Below are 22,860 nucleotides of genomic sequence, written 5' to 3'. Positions count from 1 at the left end.
TTAGGGGGAAGAGTCTTCCAGGTGGAGGGATCAGCAAGTGCAAAGGCCCTGAGGTGGGTTGTAGTTAGACATGTTTGAGGGAAAGCTGGACAAGCATTGTAGCTGGATGGAGTGAGTGGTAGGGGAGAGTGGAGAATGGTAGGAAGTGAGGCTAGAAGAGAAATAGGGCATGGTGAGGAGTTTGCCTTTTCTTGGATTTAGATGGGAGTCACAGGATTGCGTAGAGCAAGGGAGCGATGTAATATAATGTACATTTGAGAACGATCACTCCAGGTGCCTAGTGGGTAACGGACTGTGGACAGCCAGGTGGAAGCAGGTAGACCAGTCAGGAGACTGCTAACATAATCCAGGTAAGAGGTGATATTGTCTTGGCCCAGGGTGGTGGTTGAAGAGATGGCAAGAAATGATTGGCTTTAGGAATTGAAAAAATCTTCTTTATTATGAAAATTTTCAAAAATATACAGAAGTAGCAGCAACAGTATAATGAACCCACATGTGTAGAGTGAACACTGGGCTTGGACAACCATCAACATTTAGCCAATCCTGCTTCATCCATACACTGCCCTTCCCCATCCCATCCCATCCACCCTTTGCTGAGTTATTTTAAAACAAATCTATGATTTTATATCATTTCAGAGTATATTTTGCAGTTATAAATGTCCAGTCTTGAGTGACTGATTAGCTTCGGGGACTGAGGGGAAAAAAGAGGAGTCATGGATGAATGATGGGTGAATTTACTGAGTTGGAGAATTTTGGGGAGGGTACATTTGGGAGATAGGGGAGAATCAGGGAGATTGTTCTAGGCATATGAAGTCTTAAGTAGGAATCATCACAATGTGGGACCATCAGAAATGCATTTGGACATATTAAGTCTTATAAAGCTCTACTTGTTGACTGGTTGAACCCTCAGAAATTTGGGATTTGTTTTGCACAGATAATAGCTTAGAATGATGCTGTCCAATAGTTACACAATGCAAGCCACCAGTGTGAGCCATGTATATAATTGAAGATTTTTCTTGTAACCACATTAAAAAAAAGTAAAGAGAAGCAAATGAAAATTAATTTTAGTAATTAATTTTATTTAACCCAGTGTACCCAAAATACTATTACTTCAACATATAGGCATATGAAAATTATTGCGATATCTTACCTTCGTTTTTATACTCAGTCTTCAAAATATGGTGTTTAGTTTACACTTGAACACATCTCAAGTCAGACTAGCCACATTTCAAGGGCTTGACTGCCATACATGTCTAGTGGCTACCATATGGGACAGCACAGACTGAGAAGGTTAGAATCATTGGCTAGTGGAAACTTCAGAAGTATACCTTTGCCACAGGTGAGTACAGCTCAGTGGTAGAGCACATGCTTAGCATGCACAAGGTCCTGGGTTCAATTCCCAGCACCTCCATTAAAAAAGAAAGAAAGAAGAAGTATAGCTTTAGAAAATTAGAAAAATTGGATCTTGAAATTCTAGGTTAGAATCACAGAAGTGTGACATTTTAGCACTTGGGGAAAAGTTGGAGTCATTGAATCAGTGAAGAATGTTGGCCCCTCAGAACTTGGTCATGGGAGGTGGGTGTCCTGAGATGGTGTGGAATCCCAGCCTCAGGGATTTGGGCTTATCAGGACCTGCATATATAGGGCGAATCTAGGGAGGCTTCCCATGGCTCAGACCCCTACCCACCACCCACCATAGGGACGTGTCGTCGGTGGAGGTGCTCATGAACTACCATCAGGGCCTGAAGACCGAGCTGGAGGCACGGGTGCCCGAGCTGACGGCCTGCCAGGAGCTGGGGCGCAATCTGCTGCTCAACAAGAGTGCCATGGCTGATGAGGTGGGGAGGGTGCAGGGGTCCTCCTCTGCCACCTGTTCCTATTGGGGTGGGAGCCACCCCTGATGCCTCTCCCACCCACCTGCCACTCCCAGATCCAGGCACAGCTGGACAAGCTGGGAACCAGGAAGGAGGAGGTGTCGGACAAGTGGGACCGCCATTGGGAGTGGCTGCAGCAGAGTGAGTGGGGGCCCAGACACGCGGCTCAGAAGCACAGGGACATGCTCCAGCATGTTCAGAAGAGCCCAGAGGGTGACTCAGTCATGCTTTGCACACCCCATGGGTGCCCAGCAGCAAACATAAAGGCCTGGGAGGGTGGGCAGGGTGCTGCCCTATCATTGACTCCCTGGTGAAAAGCCAGTGCCCTCTGTGTGTGTGTACAGCCAGTGAAAACAGCCACTGCCACTATGAAAGGTCCACAGGTGCCCCTAACATCCTTACCCCCAAAACGTCTCTCCATAGTGCTGGAAGTGCACCAGTTTGCCCAGGAGGCGGTGGTGGCCGATGCCTGGCTGACCGCTCAGGAGCCACTCCTGCAGAGTGGGGAGCTGGGCAGCAGCGTGGACGAGGTGGAGCAGCTTATCAGGCGACATGAGGCCTTCCGTAAAGCAGCTGCAGCCTGGGAAGAAAGGTTCAGCTCTCTGCGGCGCCTGACCACGGTCAGCACACCCCAGATCCTGCCCCAGGCCCCTGCCGTGGCACCACACCCATCTCTCTATATAAGACAAACACACAGGCTCAGCACTGTGTTGAGTGAGGGCCAAGCCAGTCACTGGGCTCCCAGTCCAGTGTGGTGGGGGGACAGATCTGTCACCAGACAGTGTAGCCCAGGGCTGGGATGGGGGGAAGCACAGGGGGCCATGGGAGCCCAGAAGCATTTGTCCTGGCCTAGGGGAGTCTGATCTGAGACTTGAAGAATGAAGAGAAGGAATCATTTTAATAAAAGTCTTAAGGTCTTGAAGGAAGGAGGCAATTGGGGGCCAGAGGAGAGAAAGGCACATAAAGTGATGATTTAGCCAGTTCTTAAAAGAACACTAAGTGTTTGCTGGAGAAAGTAGGAATTCAGCTCCTAGCAGAGAGCTAAGCAGGGGTACTGGCCTGGACAACCTTGCTTTTTCACTGATAAGAGCTAATAAATGGGGTGGTGAGGCAGACGACTCAGAGCCATCTTCCCAGGCCCTACCCCCAACCCCCGACCCCCACCCCGCCCCTCCACCTGAGTCTGGCTTCTCTGTCCTCAGATTGAGAAAATCAAGGCTGAACAGAGCAAACAGCCGCCCACCCCCCTGCTGGGGCGCAAGTTCTTTGGAGACCCTACAGAACTGGCGGCCAAGGCTGCGCCCCTGCTGCGGCCAGGGGGCTATGAAAGGGGCTTGGAGCCCCTGGCCCGCCGGGCCTCGGACACGCTCTCGGCCGAGGTGCGGACCCGGGTGGGGTACGTGCGTCAGGAGCTCAAGCCGGAACGCCTCCAGCCGCGCATCGACCGGCTGCCGGAGGTCCCGGGGATAGTGGAGCCCACGGCCCTGCCGGCCGCAGCAGAGGACGCCGCGGAGACCCCCGGGGCCCCCGCATCAGCAGAGCAGGTTCGGCCGCGGCCAGAGCGCCAGGAGTCAGCTGATCGCGCAGAGGAGCTACCCAGGAGGCGGCGGCCCGAGCGTCTAGAATCGGCAGATCAATCCGAGGAGGCTGCGCGGAGGCGGCGGCCCGAGCGTCAGGAGTCAGCGGAGCACGAGGTTGCACACAGCCTTACCCTGGGCCGCTATGAGCAGATGGAGCGGCGGCGCGAGCGGCGGGAGCGGCGGTTGGAGCGGCAGGAGTCCAGCGAACAGGAGATGCCCACGAGAGGAGACCTGGCCAAGGGGTGAGGCCCCATGTGCCCAGGGGGTGGAGGAAGGGGGACACGGAGAGCTCCTGGAATCACACAGGCCAGTGGAGAGGGTTTCCGGGCTCAGAACTGCCTAGGGAGGGAGATACATTCGTGATACCCATTTCGCAGAGGTGTAAACGGAGGTTGAAAAAGGGTAGGAGTCCTGCCCATTATTCCACAGTGGCAGTGGCCTCCTCCAGGTGCAGGTTCTCAGCTACTGAGTTCTGACCCCTGCACCAAATCCCCTGGGTGGCCCTGAGCAGGGATTTTGTCCTCTCTGCATCTCAGTTTCTTCATTGGGCTAATGGTGGAACAATCACCTGCCTGATTGGAGCTAAGATCCTTTATCACAATCTGTCTCAACCTTATAAACTGGAGGCTGTAGTCATATCTATTTCATGGATGGGGCAACTGAGTCTCAGAGAGGGTAAGTCATTCAGCTTGGGTGAAGCAGGACTGGAACCCAGGCCTTTCAGAATCCAGAGTTAACCAGTATATTGTGCAGATCACTTCAATCAGCTGTGTCCCCAGAGGAGGCCTTTGGTCAAATATGTTTCAGTGACAATGACTACCAGACCCTTTTCAAATTTTGTACATCTTGAACATGTGTCCACTCTGCTTGTGGTATGTGCTGGGGAGAGCAATGACTGAACCAGCTCCATCCCTGCATTCATGGGGCCCACAGTCTAGGGAGGGAAACAGACTTGTCACCAGATAATGTGACCCAGAATGATGGGGGCTGGGGATGAGGGAAGTCCAGGGAGCTTGACAGCTGGGGGTAGAGTGAGCGGGTGGAGAAAGGCAACAGTTTCTTCAAAGGCTTGAAGGCACCAGTTTTCATTTTGGTCTTTGTGGTGCTTAAAACTCAGAGGGGAGAGAGATTCCACCCTCCATTCAGCAGACATGTGCCGAGCACCTGTGGTGTGTAAAGTAGACACCTGAGACAGGCAGATGCAGAAGTGGATAGGGACCTGGCATCTCAGGCTGAGGCTCCTCCAGCCAGCCAGGATGGTCTCTGGGAGAAGGCATCCCAGTTCCATTGGGTCTTTCTGCGCCTCCCCCCACCTCCTCCAGGAAGGCCACCCTGGCTGACATTGTGGAGCAGCTGCAGGAGAAAGAGGCAGGCCCTGGGCTCTCTGTTGGGGTAAGTTGAGCCTTGGCATGGGTGGGGGTATGGGGGCCCCTCTCCCCCAAGCTGGAGTCAGGATCCCAGAAATACTGATGTCAAGCCCTGCCCCTCTCATCTGAACCCTGCAGAGACTCTCAGGGGATGGGAGAGGGCTCCCAGATGCCTCTGAAATTTTCTCCCTCAGAAAGTTGAGGCCACTAACCTAAGAGATTCCTAACCCCTTCCACCCACACACAAGTAGACTCCAGACTCTTCCCACATCTGTCCTAGTTTCTGTCTCTAGCTCAGTGGGGGAGATCTCAAATTTCCTTACAGACAGCCACACACACATGAGGTGCCAGGTTCCTCCAACTGGCAGCTGGGACACCCACCAGCCTACACCCCCACCTTCATAAGTCTAGCTCCCCTCCAAGATAGAGAGGGATTCCAAACCTAGGACCCATGCCCAAGACCTAGGGAGCCAACTGTTAGTTGGACCTCCAACCTTGAGGTCCTCCCATACTCGCTTCCAAGACAGATGGCCCTGCAGACAAATGGGACCCCTAGACCCCTGAGTTCGCCCAGATGGCCCCCACACCCCACTATGGACAGCACCCCTCTTCCCCCTCCCTTCACACAGCCGTCGCTGCCTCAGCCTCGCGAGCTTCCCCCCGGTCGCCTGCCCAACGGGCTTGAGCCGCCCGAGCGGACACCTCGGCCGGACCGGCCGCGGGCGCGGGACCGGCCCAAGCCGCGACGGCGGCCGCGGCCCCGAGAGGGTGGTGAGGGCGGGGGAAGCCGGCGCTCGCGCTCCGCCCCGGCCCAGGGCGGCTCCGCCCCCGCGCCTCCGCCACCGCCCACTCATACAGTGCAGCACGAGGGCTTCCTGCTGCGCAAGCGCGAGCTCGACGCTAACCGCAAGTCGTCCAACCGGTGAGCGTGTGGGCGGGGCTTTGGAAGGTGGGTCCCAAGCTCAGTGTCCAATGAATGAATAGGTGGGCCGGAGTGGGGGTGGGGCTAAACTTTAGGGCATCCAACCGGTGGCTGGGTAGGCGGGGCCTGAAAAACGGAGCCTTAACTTCAAAGAATCAATCAATGAACCGGAGGAGCGGGGCCTAAGGTTAGTGCGTCCAATGGGTGAGCCGGTGGCGCTTACATAGGGGCGGGACCTGAAGAAAATGTTACGAACGTGAATAAATTGCAACTCAATCTCACGGAAACCAACCCAGGAGTTAACTAGAGCTAATAGCAAACTGGATGTGGGGACTAGCTTGAGGGTTCTCTTGACTCGTGAGGTGGAGCCTGGAGAGGTCCTTCAACCAATGAGTGGGGTGGGTCCATTCATTCAATTTTAAATTGAGGGAGGGTCTGATAAGGGGCAGATCCCAAACTGAGGGCTAAGAGATAGGGGGCATGTCATATGGGTTTCCAAATGAGGGTCTAACAGTGATATATCTACTCTTGGAGTCCGACTCCAGGTTGTCCAACCTTTTTTGAATCTAGGGAGAGGTGGAGCCCAAAAGGGAAGTGTTGAGCAAACAGAATGAAATGGAGGGGAACAAATTGAGGTTTTGCTTTTGGGGCCTGGAGGCAGTCTTTCCTCCTTGCGCTGAGACCAAGGTGAAAATAAATAGGGGCACCTGGGTGTGGTTTGCTCGTGGGAGACTTCCTTCTCTGTTGGGGCTTTGGCTGAATGGGGAGACAAGAATTCCTCATTCCAGACAGGGTGACCAGTAAGCTAATAGATCTCCCTTCAGGAGATTCCCTGGTGGTTGGGGTGGGGGTTGGATGAATGGTGAGGAAAATGCCCAAGCAAAATCTTGTGGCAGAGACAGCTTGAGGATAAGGAGGGGCAGCCCCAGCAGGGACCAGCTTGGGCAAAGACTTGGTACCGCGGGACTTAGACTCTCCCCCCAGCTCAGGAGCAGCCAAAAGCAAGAACACTCCAGGCCCTACAGGGGCAACGGCCTAGAAGGAGGAAGGCTCAGGTATAGTCAGCCCTTGAAAGGTATTGATGAAGAGTACCCAGGCAGAGCTGCGACTCTGCCTTGAGCCCCATCTCGTCATCCCAGGTCGTGGGTGAGCCTGTACTGCGTTCTCAGCAAGGGGGAGCTGGGCTTCTACAAGGACGCCAAGGGCCCAGCATCCGGGGGCACACACGGCGGGGAGCCACTGCTCAGCCTGCACAAGGCCACCAGCGAGGTGGCTAGTGACTACAAGAAAAAGAAGCACGTCTTCAAGCTCCAGTGAGCCCCCACAATGGGCGAAAGGGAGGGTCCAAGACCCAGCTTCCCTCTCCCAGCAATACCCTGCTCCAGTGGGGGATAGTTGGTGGATGGGTGGGCTGGTCCCCTGCCCCAGAGCCCCCAAGTTCTGTGTCCTCTCCCACAGGACCCAGGATGGCAGTGAGTTTTTGCTCCAGGCTAAAGATGAGGTGAGATCTGTTCATTTCTCTCCTGTATTCAGACTTCAGGAACCACCTAGCTGGCTGGCTCCTGACCCAGGGACGGGGCTGTGGAAGAGAGGCAGCACAGGCCAGAGTTACCAGGGCTGCAGTGGGAAAGCCAATGGGTAGTGAGAGCCCAATAGAAGTTCCTAATCCAGCTGGGGGGAGGTGGAAGATCAGGAGGGCTGCCTGGAGGCCCCAGGACAAAGTCCAACCTTCTTTGCCTTGGCTTCTTGGGTGAGACTGGAAAGTTAGGAGAGAGTTAGCTTAAAAAAAAAAAAAAAAAAAAAAGAACTGCAAGTTCAAAGATCCAGAGGTACAGAATTGCAAAGGGTTAACTCTGCTGGAGTTCAAGGAGGAAGGTTCCCAGGGTCTGGATCTCCAAGAGCACTGTGGGCCATTCGGAGGAGGTTGGAGTTTATTCTCAGGGCACTAGGGAGACATGGTAGAGGCTCTTTGAGCAAGGGAGGGTTACAGTGAGGCAGAAGAAAGATCCCTTTAGCTACCATGTGCAGGGTAGATTGGAGAGGGTAAGAGTGGAGGTGTGGAGCACAGGAGGTGACTAGGGCAGGGACCCAATTGGGAGAACACAAGTCTGGGCCAGGGCAAGAGGAGGAGCAGATGTGGAAGCAGTTTGAAGAGATGCTGAAAATAGTAACATTTGTTATCTCATTCATCCTCACAAGAGGCTATGAAGTAGGCCTTTATGCTCTCCATGCCTCTTCAATTTATCTTTAAAATGGAGATAACAATAGTTTTCCATCATAGGGTTAATATGAGAAATAAGTTGATATAGGAAGAGTCCTTACAGGGTCTGGAAAATGTCAGTGCTCTCTAAGTGTCTGCTGATATTATTGTTTCTTGTTGTTTATCTCTATAGTGGGAGTTAGATTATACTCCGATTGCATAGGGTTAAGTGAATTAATCCACAAAAGTGCTTAGAACAGAGCCTGGCACAAAATAAGTGCTATGTAACTACATCACCACCACCATCATCATCATCATCATCATCATCATTATCCTGTTTAATAGATGAGGAAACTGAAGTTCAGAGAGGATAGTCTGATTCCAGACTCATCTATTACTCAGTCTCCTCTCTTCCAAACACAGACTGTGTGCCCTGTTTCTCTCTCCAGGAGGAGATGAATGGCTGGCTGGAGGCTGTGGCCACATCGGTTGGGGAACACGCGGAGATCGCCCGCTGGGGCCAGACACTACCCACAACGTCTTCTACAGATGAGGGCAACCCTAAGAGGGAAGCAGGAGAGCGCAGGGCCAGCGGGCGCCGGAAGTGACTTCCTACCCCTAGGGCCTGACACCTCCCCGCCCCTTCTCTCAGCACTGTGGGCACGAAGACACATTCTCTTCCGCAGGGGCGGGAGCCCCTAGTCCCACCGACACTGCGGACGCGCCATGGACGGGCACTGGAAAGGAGGGGATTTCTCCTGCACCCCAAGAAGTGCTGGGGGAATTGCTGCCCCTATAGCCATATCTCGGCCCCTTCCTGCTCTCCACCCCCACCCCAGGTGCTGGGGCTTCATTATTTTTATGCAATAACTGAGCTTGGGCAGGGGCCGGTAAGGGGCCAGTTGAGCCAAACTCCCTGCCCCGATGCCCAGATCCTGCCCCAAGAAGCTGGGGTGGTAGGGGCGAAATTCCCGACCCGCTCTCCGCCCTAGGGATGGGCATGGGGGCGCTGGTGAGGTCCCCTGGACCATCCAGGGTGCTAGGGGGTGGGGAGGGGACGCCCCCTCCCCGCCTTTACCTCACTTCCAATGCTGCCTTGATCTCTGTCTGGGAAGGGTGAGTGAAGGGGCCCTAGCCTCCGCACTCCGCCGTCTCAGAGCCATGCGGTTAATTCCTGACTTAGTTTATTTTTGCAAAATGTCGACCTCCTCCTCCCCCGCCCCGCATCCGCGAAGGCTTTTAAATGGGAGGGGCGTCAAAGCTCTAAATTGTCTTCCTCTCTCCTCCCCCCTCCAACTGTAAATGCCACTTCGTGAGGGGAGGGGCGAGGGGAAGCCCTCCCCCTGCATGCTTCTGGCTGGAGCACCTCCCTGGGGAGTGGGGGAACTGGGTTGTGGGCAGCCCCCATGGCCGCTTGGAGAAGCAGCTGGGGCCCAGGGGTGTGGGGGCGGTGTGGCAGGCGCACACTCTATGTACCTATAATAAATCCTTTGGCTTTGACGGTCTATGCTAGTTCGTGTTTAATGGACTGCGTCCGAGAGGGTTGGGTGGGGCGAGGGGAAGAAACTGAGTTGCGGAGAACAGTTTGATGTCCCTCTTGGTGTGGACTAATTTCAGGTCTAAACACGTGCCCCTGACGAAACACCTAGATGACTTTCCTAAATCGGGAACCCCAGGGGGATGGAGGGACGTTTTGCTATCCGTAGTAACTAAACTCCCAAAGAGCCGCTGGGTGCGCCCCGTCCAGGACAGGAAAGGCGGGCCCCTTTAAGGAGGCGGAGAAATTAACTGCGATGGGTGAGCGCTTTGCCCAATCGCGGGTGGCTCTGGTAGTCTCCGGCCCAATGAGCACGCGGTGGGGGCGGGGGCGTGCACACCCGGAAGCGGGTGCAGGCCGGCCGGCTAGCCGGGGGGCCATGGCAGCCGCGGCCCCTGCAGCAGATGGGGTCCCAGGTCGGGGGCCTCCCGGGGAGGTGATTCATCTGAACGTGGGAGGCAAGAGGTGAGTGTAGGATATTCCTACTCTCGTGGGCGGGAAGTCGGGTGGGAGTACCCTCTTCTCCGGGGGGGGGTTCCTGTCCATCAAGGATTGCTCCGCCTCCTCCTGGAGGCGCGGGAGCCTAGACCCGCGCCCTGGTAGTGGAGGGAACTCACCCGGTCCTGGGACTGAGGAACGCATTTTTCTCATCCTCCTATCACCTCGCGCCTGCTCACCGTCCTGAAGATTCAGTACCTCTCGCCAGACTCTCACCTGGATCCCGGACTCTTTCTTTTCCAGGTGATTGGGAGAGCGAGTTTGGGGTGGGGGGCGGGAGGAGAGGGCATGGGGAGACGTAATCTTGCCCTCACGCACGCACTCCGGCCCGTGACACCTGTTCTGCGTCCCCTTTCTGCAGTCTTCTGAGCGGACGCATCTCGACACTGAAGGATGAGACTGGAGCCGTGAGTAGAGTAAAGCTGAAAGGGGGCAGCCCGTAGGAGGAGGGACAGAATCCCCACTCAGCCCCGCAGTTTGCCCCATCCATCATCCCTTCCCCTTCCCTGCAGATCTTCATCGACAGGGACCCCACCGTCTTCGCCCCCATCCTCAACTTCCTGCGCACCAAAGAGTTGGACCCCAGGTTGGCATGGATGATAAAGGGGATTCCCCCACCGTCTTCACCCCTGAGAAGGCTCTTCTTCCTCTAAGAATGTTCATTAAGCTCTTTGATCATATTTAAATTGTGTCCTTAGAATTCCCCGCAAACACACACACATACACACACACATTTTCACCACCCAAATCATTGCTGTTTAGAATCTTGATCCCATTAGAATTTGCTGCCCCTTGGGATTCTCTGTGCAGTTTCGAAAACTTCCTCCTAGAATTCTCTGCCCACTCCCACTCACGAGACTCTGACCCCTAGTCAATTCTGCTACCCAGGGGTGTCCACGGTTCCAGCCTCCTCCACGAAGCCCAGTTTTATGGGCTTACTCCTCTGGGTAAGTGGGGCCGGCCCCCCTTAACATCCTCATTGTATAGAAAACCAGCTCTCTAGTGATGCTCCCTCTTTCCCTTCTCTCCTGAAAGAAGGTTGAGTTAGAGCTGAGAGCACTGGATTTGGTTCTGGGTCTCAGGAGAGTGGTGGTGTTCTGTGGAGAAAGAAAGGGGGGAGGGAAAAAGGGATCTTCCTCAGTGTTCCCCAAGTCCCAGCCTTTGAGTCCTTCCACCTCAGTTCGACGTCTGCAGCTGAGGGAAGAGTTGGATCGATCTTCTTGTGGAAACGTCCTCTTCAATGGTTACCTGCCTCCGCCAGGTGGGAACTACTAAGGAATGGAAGGGGTGGAGGGGGCGGCTAAAGACTATATTTCCCATAAGGCTGCAGCCCTTGGGTGCCTGGGCTATGAACCCTGAGACGCTATGGGAGTTGTAGTTCTATAGCAGATACTTGGACTGATGCTTGGAAAGGAAGTAGGAAACAGCTTTTCCAGTGAGGCAGTAGGCCAGGCTTAACCCCCTTGAGGCTCAGAAGCATGCCCTAGAGCCCGATGGGAGTTGTAGTCCAGGCTTGATTTCCTTGTAGGAAGGCTTAAGAAAAACTTGTGTCTTTTTCACAGAGGGGAGAAATATTAAAGGAAAGTTATTGACTATAATCTCCATGAGACCTTGGAGCAGCCAGCCCACTGGCCATGGAAAATATGCCCTAGTGGTTTTAGAAATTGTAGTCCACTAGGCTTTGCTGTTTGGTGAAAGGAACAGAATGGGGAAATTCGATTTATGGCTTTATCTCCCTAACCTCAGTCAATACCTACTACTTTCATGAAGTTTGCGAAATACGAAGACCAATACTGTTGTTCTCTTAACTTAGTTTGACCCTGTTTTTTTAAAAAAATTTTATGTGGGGGTGATTATAGCTCAGTGATAGAGTGCATACTTAGCACACACGATGTCCTGTGTTCAGTCCCCAGTATCTCTATTTAAATTTTTTAAATTAAAAAATTATTTAAAATAAAAGCTTCATATCACTACCTTTATGCCACAAATTAGTAGACAGAAAAATAATCCCCAAACATAACAGTGTAATTAACTCTGGGTAGATGCTGTTGTCTGCCAAGGGGACAGGATTCCATTTCTTAAAAAGGAGAAATTAGCAAATATTGAAGAGGTATCGATATCATGGCCACACCAAACTGATTCTTACTTTGTGATGGGCTCCAAGAAACTGCAAAGGGAGTAGCTCTCTGTGTGATTCAGTGTCATGTAATGCCACTTCCCTGCACCACCTAAAATCTTTTTGCCAGGAGACGATGCTCCCCGTGTGGGAAAATCAGTATCAGACACATTTTAAGTGCTTATAATGTGGTGATTATTACAATTATTGTCATTCTGTCCCTTTTCCCTGCCGTAGTGTTCCCAGTGAAGCGGCGGAACCGGCACAGCCTGGCAGGGTCCCAGCAAGCAGGGGGGCGCCCAGCTCCTGTTCGCCGGAGCAACACAATGCCCCCCAACCTGGGCAATGCAGGGCTGCTGGGCCGAATGCTGGATGAGAAAGCCCCTCCTTCCCCGTCAGGTATGTATCTGTCTCTTGAGAGACTAGAGTAGCCAGTGGGCCCTTGGGACCCCAACCTGATCCCTGCTTTTCCCCACAAGGGCTACCCGAGGAGCCAGGGATGGTGCGCCTGGTGTGTGGACACCACAACTGGATCGCCGTGGCCTATACCCAGTTCCTTGTCTGCTATAGGTGCTCAGGGAGGGTGGTGGCAGGAGGCCTTGAGCCCTGTGGATGGGGTGGGCTCGGGGTGGGCTCAGGGTGAGAGTTAACGATGTCCCCATCCTCCAGGCTGAAGGAAGCCTCCGGCTGGCAGCTGGTGTTTTCCAGTCCCCGCTTGGACTGGCCCATTGAACGACTGGCACTCACAGCCCGGGTGCTCGGTGGGGCTTTGGGTGAGCATGACAAGATGGTGGCAGCGGCCATGGGCAGCGAGATCCTGCTGTGGGCTCTGCAGGCAGAAGGCGGCGGCTCTGAGATAGGTAGGGCATCCAGCTTTTCCCAGAACCCTTTGCCCTTTAGATTTATTTATTTACTTTTAATGCAGGTACTGGGGATTGAACCCAGGACCTTGTGCATGCTAAGCACACGCACTACCATTGAGCTGTACACTCCCCTCCCCCCAGCCTTTGCCCTTTAGAATTATATTCCAACCTGTGGCCTGTTAAAACAACCCACCCTACTCAGTTCTCACACCCATAAGAATTCCATATCCTGTTAGAATTCCTTGGCCTGGTAGAAAAATCCACCCACCTAGAGTTCTCTCCTCCATCAGAATTCACCATCCTCTCAGGTCTCTGCTTTGTTAGAATTCTCCATGCCAGTAAAATCCCCGGGCCTGTTAGAATCTGTTCCCATTAGAAATCTGACTCTGTAGGCTAATCTGTTCCCTCACAAATCTTAATCCTCGTGAGAAGCCTGTGCCGCCCATAGTCTTTTTTTTTTTTTTTTTTTTTTGGCCTTCGTTGAAAATCTCAGCTGTGTTAGAATTCCACACCCCTTTAGAGTCCCACACCCTATCAGGCATCTGGCTCATTGTAATCCTCTGTAATTCCTGCTGGAATCCTCCATCCTGTTAAGATTCCATGACCCAATTGAATCCTCTGGCCCTTGGAGGTTTTCCTGTCACCCTTCTTCTCCCCTGTGAAGGGGGCTCCTGGCTGAGTGCTCCTCACCCTCCACAGGAGTCTTCCATCTGGGGGTGCCCGTGGAGGCCTTATTCTTCGTTGGGAACCAGCTCATCGCCACAAGCCACACAGGGCGCATCGGGGTGTGGAATGCCGTCACCAAGCACTGGCAGGTCCGGTCGCTGGCCAGCCTGCCTGTCTTTTTCCCACGTGTCCAGACTGGTCAGACCCAGGGAGGAGTTCCTTTCTGCCCTGACTCAACCTGGAGAGAGCCAGAGACCCTAGCAGTGGGCCAGATCCAGTAAGGAGGCGAGGGCAAGTGTGATAAAGGCCTAAGGAAAATCAAAGAGGCCCTCCTGGAAGAGGGGCTACTGAGCTGACATGAAGGATGGGTGGGTTTTGAAAGGAAGAGAAGATTCTCCAGGCCCTGGGAGTTGGTGTAGGAGGCAGAACCCAGAGATAGACATACAAATGTCTGTGATTCTCTCTGCACACACCCAAGCTATGTCCAACGGGAAAAAAAAAAATACACCTACAGTGTTGTTTTCTGAAGTGTGAGTGGGTGAGAGAGACAGACAAGCAGAGGAAACAGAGAAAGACACAGAGACAGAGGGAGAGAACCAGAGGCGACAGAGAGAGAGAGAGAAGGGTGGATAGAGAGAAACCAGGACTGAATGACTGGTAGACACAGGGACAGAGAGAGATAGATGGAGATGAAAAAAGACGTGTCAGAGATACAGAGTCAAGGAGAGGCCAGGAGACAGAAGTGCCCACCAAGAGCCATTCAGAGACAGAGAGACACAGGCCTGGAGCAGGCAAGGCTGGAGTGGGCCTAGAAAGCCCCGGGGGAGGTCCTGGAGCATTGAGGAGAGGCCATGCCAGGAGGGGCACTGCAGAGTCACAGCCCGCCCCACCTCTCCCGCCCGCAGGTCCAGGAGGTGCAGCCCATCACCAGTTACGACGCGGCAGGCTCCTTCCTGCTCCTGGGCTGCAGCAACGGCTCCATCTACTACGTGGGTGAGCAGCAGTGGGCATCCCCACTGCCTGAGAGCCTCCCCTGGGTGGTGGGAAAGAGGAGAAAGACTGGGGTACTGTGAACAAACCTGCACTATCCTCCCTGCCCACCCCAGATGTGCAGAAATTCCCCCTGCGCATGAAGGACAATGACCTCCTTGTCAGCGAGCTCTACCGGGACCCAGCGGAGGACGGAGTCACAGCCCTCAGCGTCTACCTCACCCCCAAGACCAGTAAGCTATGACTCAGCTCCCCACTTGGCCATCAGTGGCCAGCTCTGACCCCAGCCCACAGCTGTCTCCCTACCACCTGTGTAGCATGACCCAGGGAGGTCTACTGGGAGGGAGACAATTCAACTTTCATTTAGTCATTTAACAAACACTCACTGAGCACCACTTATGTATAAGCTCTGTTCTAGGTGCTCGACCATGGCAGGCCTCTCCACCAGGGGCAAAATAGATTTCTAATATGTGATCTTTGGGTCTCTGTACCATCTCTGTGAGTAGGGCATGTTGTTTGCACACTCCTAAAACAAAGAGGATGCGTTTTTTACAGTGGACAAAGCTGAGTTCTCTCACTTGGGAGAGTTTTTTGTTTTTGTTTTGCTTTGTTTTCTTGATTTCAAATGCAAAAAGTAAGTTAATTTTTTGTTTGTTTTTGAGATATAATTCCCATACCATAAAATTTACAATTTAGCCATTTTTCGTAGATTCACAAGATTATGCAGGCATCACCACTGTCTAATTCCAGAACATTTTTATCACCCCTGTAAAGAAACCCCATGCACAGTAGTCACACCCAGGTCCTCCCTCCTGACAGCCCCTGGAAACCTCTAATCCTCTTTTTGTCTCTATGAATTTGTCTGTTCATTCTCCCTCTGATCCATCCCTTTGTCTCCCGTTCCTCCGTTTCCCACATCTCACTACCTGGTTATTTCCATCTCCCCCTCTCTCCCGGCTTTCTGACTCTGTGTCTGTTCTTTGTCTGTCTGCCTCTTTCTCATTGCCTTGGTTTCTGTCTGTCTTTAACCCTGTGCCACTCTCCCTTTTCGGCCGGCCCCCCTACCAGGTGACAGTGGGAACTGGATTGAGATCGCCTACGGCACCAGCTCAGGGGGCGTGCGGGTCATCGTGCAACACCCCGAGACGGTGGGCTCGGGGCCTCAGCTCTTCCAGACCTTCACAGTGCATCGCAGCCCTGTCACCAAGATCATGCTGTCAGAGAAACACCTCATCTCTGGTGAGCTGTGCTGGGCTGCCCTGGGTTCCCATCTGCCTGCAGCCGAGGGATGGCTCAGATGGGACCACGAAGCCAGGCAGATGGGGACATTGTGTGGGGGTGGCCTCTGGAGAATACCGTGAGGGGGACCAGTCTGGGGGAGAGTGAATTTGCAGGGGAAAGGGGAGGACTCATCAATTTAGCACTTGGCCAGGCACATGGGACACAGCAATGGACAAGACAGGCCAAGTCCCTCCCCTCATGAAGCTGATGTTCTAGCAGAGGCGGCAGACAATAAATCACTGCAAATGTAAATCACAGTCCAACTGTGATGGGGGCCATGAATTAAAAAAAGCCGTGTGAGCGGCTAGAGAGCATTGGGGTTACTGGGAAGTGCGTGGTACCGAGAAGGTCTTCATGAGGAAGGAGCTCTGGATGGAAATGAGCAGTGCTGATCAGTGGGGACAAGTGTTCCAGGCAGAGGGAAAGGGCTTTGCAAAGGCTCTGATGTGGGAGGATGTTTGGTGTGTCAAAGGAAGAGCAGGGACCCCCCTGTGCTGGGAGTGGAGTGGACAAGTAAGAGGGTGGGAGGTGATGGGGGCAGGTCAGTGGGACCTTGTAACCCTTGAAGAAGACTTTGTCCTTGACCCTGAGTGAGATGGTGCCACGGGAGGGCTCTGAGCAGAAGAGGGCCATGACCTGACGCAAGCATCCAGTGTTCCCTCTAACTGCACATGGGGACAGGCTGTGGGGCAGGACAGAAGCAGGAAGGCCAGGGCGGAGGCCGCAGCATCTATTGAGGCAGGAGATGAGACAGACAGGACCAGGGTGGGGGTGGGGCAGTGGACAGGGTAAAGTGAGATCAGGCTTGGAAATGATTTGGAGGCAGAGCCAACAGGATTGTTGACATTTTGGGGAATAGTTCTGGGGAAGAGCGAGTTCTCTGAAGGGGAAGACTTCCGAGGGGCCTGAATCCCAACACCTCTGAAAGGGGGTCATCCCGGGGCTCGGGAAGGTAGGGCACTGGTGATGCTGTGCCTGAGCCTGACCCTCTGCTGCCTCCTCGCTTCTCAGTCTGTGCCGACAACAACCATGTGCGCACCTGGTCTGTGACTCGCTTCCGCGGCATGATTTCCACCCAGCCTGGCTCCACCCCACTCGCTTCATTCAAGATCCTGGCGCTGGAGTCAGCTGACGGGCATGGTGGCTGCAGTGCCGGCAATGACATTGGTGCCTCCTGGCCCCTGGTCCCCCATCCCCCAGACCCTGCCTGACCTCCATGGGCCTCCACCAATCCCTTACCTGACCTCTACCAATCCCTTACCTGACCTCTGTAGACCTCTCCTGACCCAGCTAATGTGGTTGACCTCCACCCACCACCACCGGACCCATGTTGAATTCTGTTACCCTTCCCACTGATTTCTGCTGACTGCTGCCTGACCTAGGAGCCTCCCTCATCCCTGACGTGCCTGAACGCCATTGACTGTTGCTAACCCCTGCCTCTGAACCCTCTTGGACCTTGCCCAACTCCAGCAGCCTTGGGATGGGGACCCGGTCCTGCAGGGGATGTTCCATCAGTAGGAAAGGGGGCAGAATCTTGGGGTCTGGAGGTCCCAGGGACCCCAGCTGGCCCTGACTGCCCCCCTCTGACTTGCCCAGGCCCCTATGGTGAGCGGGATGACCAGCAAGTGTTCATTCAGAAGGTGGTGCCAAGTGCCAGCCAGCTCTTTGTGCGTCTTTCGTCCACTGGTCAGCGGTGAGGACCACCCCGTCAAACAGGGAGGGTGGTCAGAGGAGAGGACAAAATGCCAGCTTGGTCCCAGAGGTCGGAAGAGCATCCCAGCCAAGGGGCACGGCAGGAGCAAAGGCTGGGAGGGAGCACAAGGTCCTAGGTTTAGGGGCTGGGGTATCATAGATTTGGGAGGGATGGAGAAGCTTGGGTGCTTCTCCCAAGAAGAGAGGCAGGAACTGCCACCGTAATGGTGGGGACTGAGGCTGGGAAGGGAGTAAGGATAAGAGGGACTGGGCCAGGCCCTGGTGTGGCCAAGGTGACCCCTTCCCCTGCCCTCTCAGGGTGTGCTCCGTGCGCTCCGTGGATGGCTCACCCACCACCGCCTTCACGGTGCTTGAATGTGAGGGCTCCCGGCGGCTTGGGTCTCGGCCCCGGCGCTATCTGCTCACAGGCCAAGCCAACGGCAGCCTAGCCATGTGGGACCTGACCACCGCCATGGATGGGCTCGGCCAGACCCCTGGTACTCCTCTCCCCAAGGCCCCTAGACTTGCCCTGAATTCCTCTCTACAACCTCCTTCATCACAACCTCCCTCCCCAAGCCCTTGCCCTCTGACCCCCTTCTCTGCCCACCAACCCTTCCTTGCCTTTGCTTTTCAATCGCTCTCTCTTAGCTTCTGACCCCTGTCCTTTGACCTCTGCATCTTTTCTATTATCCCAACCTCAATCAATCCTTGCACTTGACCTTTGTCCCTTGGCCTATGACCCTTGCCTTGCCCCTGATCCTGCTTCCTCATCCCCCCTCCCCCAGCAGGCGGCCTGACAGAGGAAGAGCTGATGGAACAGCTGGAGCAGTGTGAACTAGCCCCGCTGGCTTCCTCGAGGGCCTCTCTCCCCAGCCCCTCACCCCATGCCTCTCTCACCAGGTAGGCATGACTCCACTTTCCTTTATGAGCAATGGGGGAGAGGGCAGAACAGGGAGGCCTTGGGAGGGGGTTGGCCCAGCTCCACCCTGATGATCCGCATCAACCCTCATCACCCCCTCAGTCTCCACTCAGCCTTCAGCAACTCCTCACTGTCCAGCCGCCGTGGGAGCCCGAGCCCCCCACAGGCTGAAGCCCGGCGCCGCGGAGGAGGCAGCTTTGTGGAACGCTGCCAGGAACTGGTGCGGAGTGGGCCGGAGCCCCGGCGGCCACCAACACCAGCCCCCCGGCCCTCCTCAGGTCTCGGGGCTCCCCTTGCACCCCCCAAGATGAAGCTCAATGAAACTTCCTTCTGAACACAGCTGCCTTGGTGCCTTGGGGTACCAGGTCCTGGGGGACTCAGGTGCCTCCCCCACTTCCTGTCAGAGCCCTGGGTTCAGGGCCAGGGCCTCCTTGGAGTGGTTACTGTTACTAGGCCCCACTATCTCCCTTTTCTAGAGCCAAAGTCATACTTCCCTAATAAAGTTCTCACTGCCAACACCTTGGTTACATTCTTAGAGGGTTTGGGGACCCCTAGGAAAATGTTGGGAGAGATCTGGTTCCCAACCAGGCCCATGGCTGTAGTTTCAAGAACAGTTGTCTCTCCGGGTTTAAGTAAAGAAGAGGGCTGGAGGGTATAGCTCAGTGGTAGAGTGCATACTTAGCATTTTAGCATGCACAAGGTCCTGGGTTAAAAATCCCAGTACCTCCAGAAAGGAAGGAAGGAAGGAAAGAAAGAAAGAAAAGGAAGGAAGGAAGGAAAGAAAAGACAGAAAGAAAGGCTAATCACATCCACCCACTGGGGAAAAAAAAAAAAGGAGGAGGAGAAGAGAACTTGGTTTTTATAACTGGCTTCAGGTGTGGCAGGATCCAGGGCTCAAACACTCATCTAGAACGTTTTTTCATCTTTTGGCTTAGCTGTCCTCTGGGATCATTCTCAGTCACCTTTTCTCCACTCTGTGCCAAGATGACTCCAGGCAGCTCCTCAGCAACTTTTTTTCTCTAGTAGCAGCTAAAATGGCAGGACTGATTTTCACTGGCTTAAACTGAGTCAGATGGCCACTCCTGAGCCAATCACTATGCCCTTCCATTGTTCCAGGGCTCATGTGCCCTCACAAAGCAGGCAGTGAGGTCAGCCTCATGTTTTCAGAGTGGAGGAAGAGTTCCTGAAAGGTGAATCAGGGTACTGTTACCAAAGCTGGGATAAATGGGTACAGGTTGACAGGAACACAGATGTCAGCTAAATGATTGCCACGTCCTTAACATAAGGTTTGTATCCCAAACCTTACCACTGCAAACATACTGCCCATATCCCTGGCTGTCCAATCTTTCATCTCTCTCCTGACCACACCAGAGAGGGTATGTAGAATAGAATCAGCTCACCCCAGCCTGACATCCTTGAGATTTTCCCCCAGATAATACCTGTTTCTATGGCAACTCCTCAGGAAAGTTTTCTGCATCTTTTCCTTGGGTCAATGAAGAGAAGAGAAATTGGGCCAACAAAGAACAAGGGATTTTAGGATATGCTAATTCCAGAATTCCAGAGTGTCTGGAATGCCAGTGCTTCTCTAACATGATGGAGTGGGGTCTAGAATGTTAGGGAATCTGGAACACAGGCATATTCTAGAGTGCTAGTGGATGAACAATATTAGGCTTCTCCCCTGCATAGCAAAGAATCCAGACTGTTAAAGTTTCTGACAAAGGGACCTAGAAAGTCAGTGATTCTAGAATGGAAGAGTGTTCTAGAATGCCTGTGAATCTATACCAGTAGGAATATTTTACAAGCCAGGGATTCTGGAATGCTGAGACTTATAGGACACAGAAAGGAAATTGTATTACTAGGAAATCTAGAGCATAGGGGTATTCTGGAATGTCAGCCCTTCTAGATCATTAGAGGATGTGTTTGTGTTCAAAGAAATCCATAATGGCAAGTAGTCCTGGTTTGCCAGAGAATCTAGAATGTGAATGGGAGACCTAAAATGTGAGTGATTCTAAAACATGAGTGTTCTGGAATGTCTGTGAATCTCAAACTCTGGAAATGTTTTGACATTTCAGGGCATTCAGAACACTGGGGAAATGTTTGAATGTTAGGAAGTCTAGAATGTAGAAAGAGGTTGGGATGTGAGGGATCTAGAATATGGGAGTGTTTTTACAGATGCTCACAGATCTAGAATATTGAGATTATTCTTTCCATGCCAGGGAATCCAGAATGCTTGTGTTTCTGGGATGCTAGCGATGCTAGAACTGAGAGAGAGAGAGAGAATGTTGGAAAATCTAGAACACTGAAGAGATTTGTTTGTTTGCTAATACAAGGGTAAAACTGTGTGTGAGCGCATACAATGGGAGGAAGCTTCTGGAATGCCATGACTCTAGAACTCAGGGATTCTGAAGGATTGAGATCAGATCAGGATCCAGGAGTGACATAGAAATGACCGTGGGAAACAGTGGCGCTGATAAGGAGGGATTGGGAGCCGAGAACTCCAAATTCTGGGGGGAGGGGAAGCCAACGCCATCCCCGGAAGTTGCAGTGGTGAGCCAGAGGCTGTTGCCTAGCAACGAGCATTGAAGATGCCCTGGATCCCAAGCAGAAGGGAGAAATTCGGCAGCGCCCCCAGGAAATGATCCAGCCACAGGGTAGGAGATGGGGAGGGGGGCAACAGGGGCAGGGACATGCTGTCCTGCAGGGCCACGTTAGCAGGGATCTCGGGAGCTACACAAAGACAGGGACACTGAGCACATTCAGTGGGCAGAGCCAGACACTCCATTACTGAGCTGGGACAAACCACGAAAGACTGTGAGTGGGGCCTGAGTACCGTGGTTTCTGCTCCAAGGGGCTGTGTGTCCCTGGATGGTGAGTGGGCCCAGGCTTCTGGGTGTCAGTGTTGGGTGGAGGCGTAGATTGCTGTAGGTGACAGTAATGGTATGAGTGTGGCTGTGTGAGTCACCCCGTGTGCCTTATGGTAACACAGGGTGGAGGGATCCCCTGTCCTCCTTGCACACCCTCCGTTTGGAAGAAGGAGCGGGAGTTGGGGATAAGGTCGAAGCTGAATCGATTGCTTTTCTTAGTCTGGCGTCAGCCCTATGGTCAGGGCTAATGGCCTAGTGTGGGTGGAGCCTGGGATCCACTGGGGGCGGGGCTAACGACACAGAACTGGAAACCTTAAGCATCAAACTGCTGAGAGAGATGGGGTTTGGAATCCCCGGACAAGGGGCAAACATAAAAGGGCTAGGGACTGGGAGCCTAAGTGTAGGGCTGTGGCCCGATTCTCTGTACCAAAAGGTGTGGCCTGAAATTCAAAGGAGAAATGGGCAACTAGGGGGCGGGGTCTGAACTCTGGGGATGTCTTTAGGAGAAGGGAGGCGGGGTTTGTAATTTCTAAGAAAGAAGTTGGGGCCTTGAATTCATAATGAAAGGAAGTGGCTAGGCTTGAGACCCTCTGTGTTGGGAGATTGTGAGCAGGGTTTGGAGCCTGGAACCCACGAAAGCAGGTGCAGGTGGGTAGTAACGGTACCTTGTGGCTTGGGGCTCCCCCTGGTAGAGGGGGCTGAAATTCTCTAAAGAAAGAATCTACAATTCTGGGAGTGGGAGGGGTGCTCTTGGGAGCCTTTAAAGACTCAGGCAGGGAAAGGATGTGTTACCCTCTAGGGGTGACAGCGAACAGGGGTGGGAGTGGAGTCTATGGGTCCAGGACGGGAGGCTACAGCCTTTTGAGGAAGGGCTATTGTTTGTTGAGCCTGGAACGGCTGAAACACAGGGCCTTGAGAGGTGGCAAATCTTTGGGAAGGTCCTGGGGCCCCCAGAGGGGCCGGACCTGGGGCTCAGTGCAGGATTAGCACTCCGTCCCCAGAATTCTGAGTCTCTCATGTGAGAAGTGGGGACCTGTGATGCCTTTCAGCATCTATGTCAGTCAGAAAGCAAATTCTGATGGATTTCTCTCAGGACTGTAAGCAGAGGGTTGAAGACTTCAAGTGGGAGTCTAATTTAGGGGAACCTGCCCACAGCCTACGCATCCCTCTCAGTCGTGAGAGGGGTCCCAGCACCTCCACAGGTGGGGCCTCTCCTTTATGAGAGGATTCACTGAGGCAGTACCCCAGACAGCACTGAAAATTCCAGGCCCCGGCGCCCTCCGCCCAGCACCTGTCCCTTTGGCCCCTCCCCTGTCGTCTCCCGATTGGCCTCGCGGGCTGCGCCCCCTGGCGGCACCGGACTCTGATTGGCGGGAAGTTCGCAGCCCGCGACTGGGACAGTGGAGAAAATGAGTCGGCCTCCGGCGGGGGCGGAAGGCGGGGCCGCTCCGAGCCGGACCCGCTGGACAGACGGGCCGCCTGGAGCACGAC

The 22,860-nt window shown here is 53.8% G+C and overlaps 2 protein-coding genes across 6 annotated transcripts in view; both read left to right on the top strand.

Moving 5' to 3' along the window:
* Positions 1-9,448, top strand: part of SPTBN4 (spectrin beta, non-erythrocytic 4) — a 68,911-nt gene extending 59,463 nt beyond the window's left edge. The window contains exons 27-35 of one of the 2 annotated variants that reach the window (XM_032486018.1): positions 1,700-1,838; positions 1,931-2,015; positions 2,298-2,494; positions 3,077-3,696; positions 4,777-4,846; positions 5,451-5,743; positions 6,883-7,056; positions 7,202-7,244; positions 8,393-9,448. In XM_032486018.1, the coding sequence (XP_032341909.1) occupies positions 1,700-1,838; positions 1,931-2,015; positions 2,298-2,494; positions 3,077-3,696; positions 4,777-4,846; positions 5,451-5,743; positions 6,883-7,056; positions 7,202-7,244; positions 8,393-8,551 (1,780 nt within the window). In that variant the 3' untranslated portion in view covers positions 8,552-9,448. The remainder of the gene's footprint in view (positions 1-1,699; positions 1,839-1,930; positions 2,016-2,297; positions 2,495-3,076; positions 3,697-4,776; positions 4,847-5,450; positions 5,744-6,882; positions 7,057-7,201; positions 7,245-8,392) is intronic. The other variant, XM_032486017.1, reaches the window with a different exon arrangement.
* A 357-nt stretch (positions 9,449-9,805) lies between these two features.
* SHKBP1 (SH3KBP1 binding protein 1) lies at positions 9,806-19,023 on the top strand. 4 transcript variants are annotated; one of them, XM_006177918.3, is made up of 18 exons: positions 9,806-9,945; positions 10,168-10,221; positions 10,340-10,385; positions 10,491-10,564; positions 10,867-10,925; positions 11,159-11,239; positions 12,332-12,493; positions 12,574-12,664; positions 12,764-12,954; positions 13,657-13,772; positions 14,529-14,616; positions 14,730-14,846; positions 15,682-15,852; positions 16,906-17,061; positions 17,491-17,587; positions 17,905-18,083; positions 18,372-18,486; positions 18,608-19,023. In XM_006177918.3, exons 1-18 carry the CDS (start codon positions 9,860-9,862, stop codon positions 18,837-18,839), a joined length of 2,115 nt encoding a protein of 704 aa, XP_006177980.2. In that variant the 5' UTR covers positions 9,806-9,859; the 3' UTR covers positions 18,840-19,023. The 4 variants fall into 4 exon arrangements, with proteins under 4 accessions (XP_006177980.2, XP_032341911.1, XP_032341910.1 ...); XM_032486020.1 differs by having other exon boundaries at positions 10,340-10,394; positions 18,375-18,486; XM_032486019.1 differs by having other exon boundaries at positions 10,340-10,394.
* The last annotated feature ends 3,837 nt before the right edge of the window (positions 19,024-22,860 follow it).

The sequence above is a fragment of the Camelus ferus genome, chromosome 9, assembly GCF_009834535.1.
Source record: "Camelus ferus isolate YT-003-E chromosome 9, BCGSAC_Cfer_1.0, whole genome shotgun sequence".
NCBI lineage: Eukaryota > Metazoa > Chordata > Mammalia > Artiodactyla > Camelidae > Camelus > Camelus ferus.
This window is presented reverse-complemented; position numbering and strand designations above follow the sequence as displayed.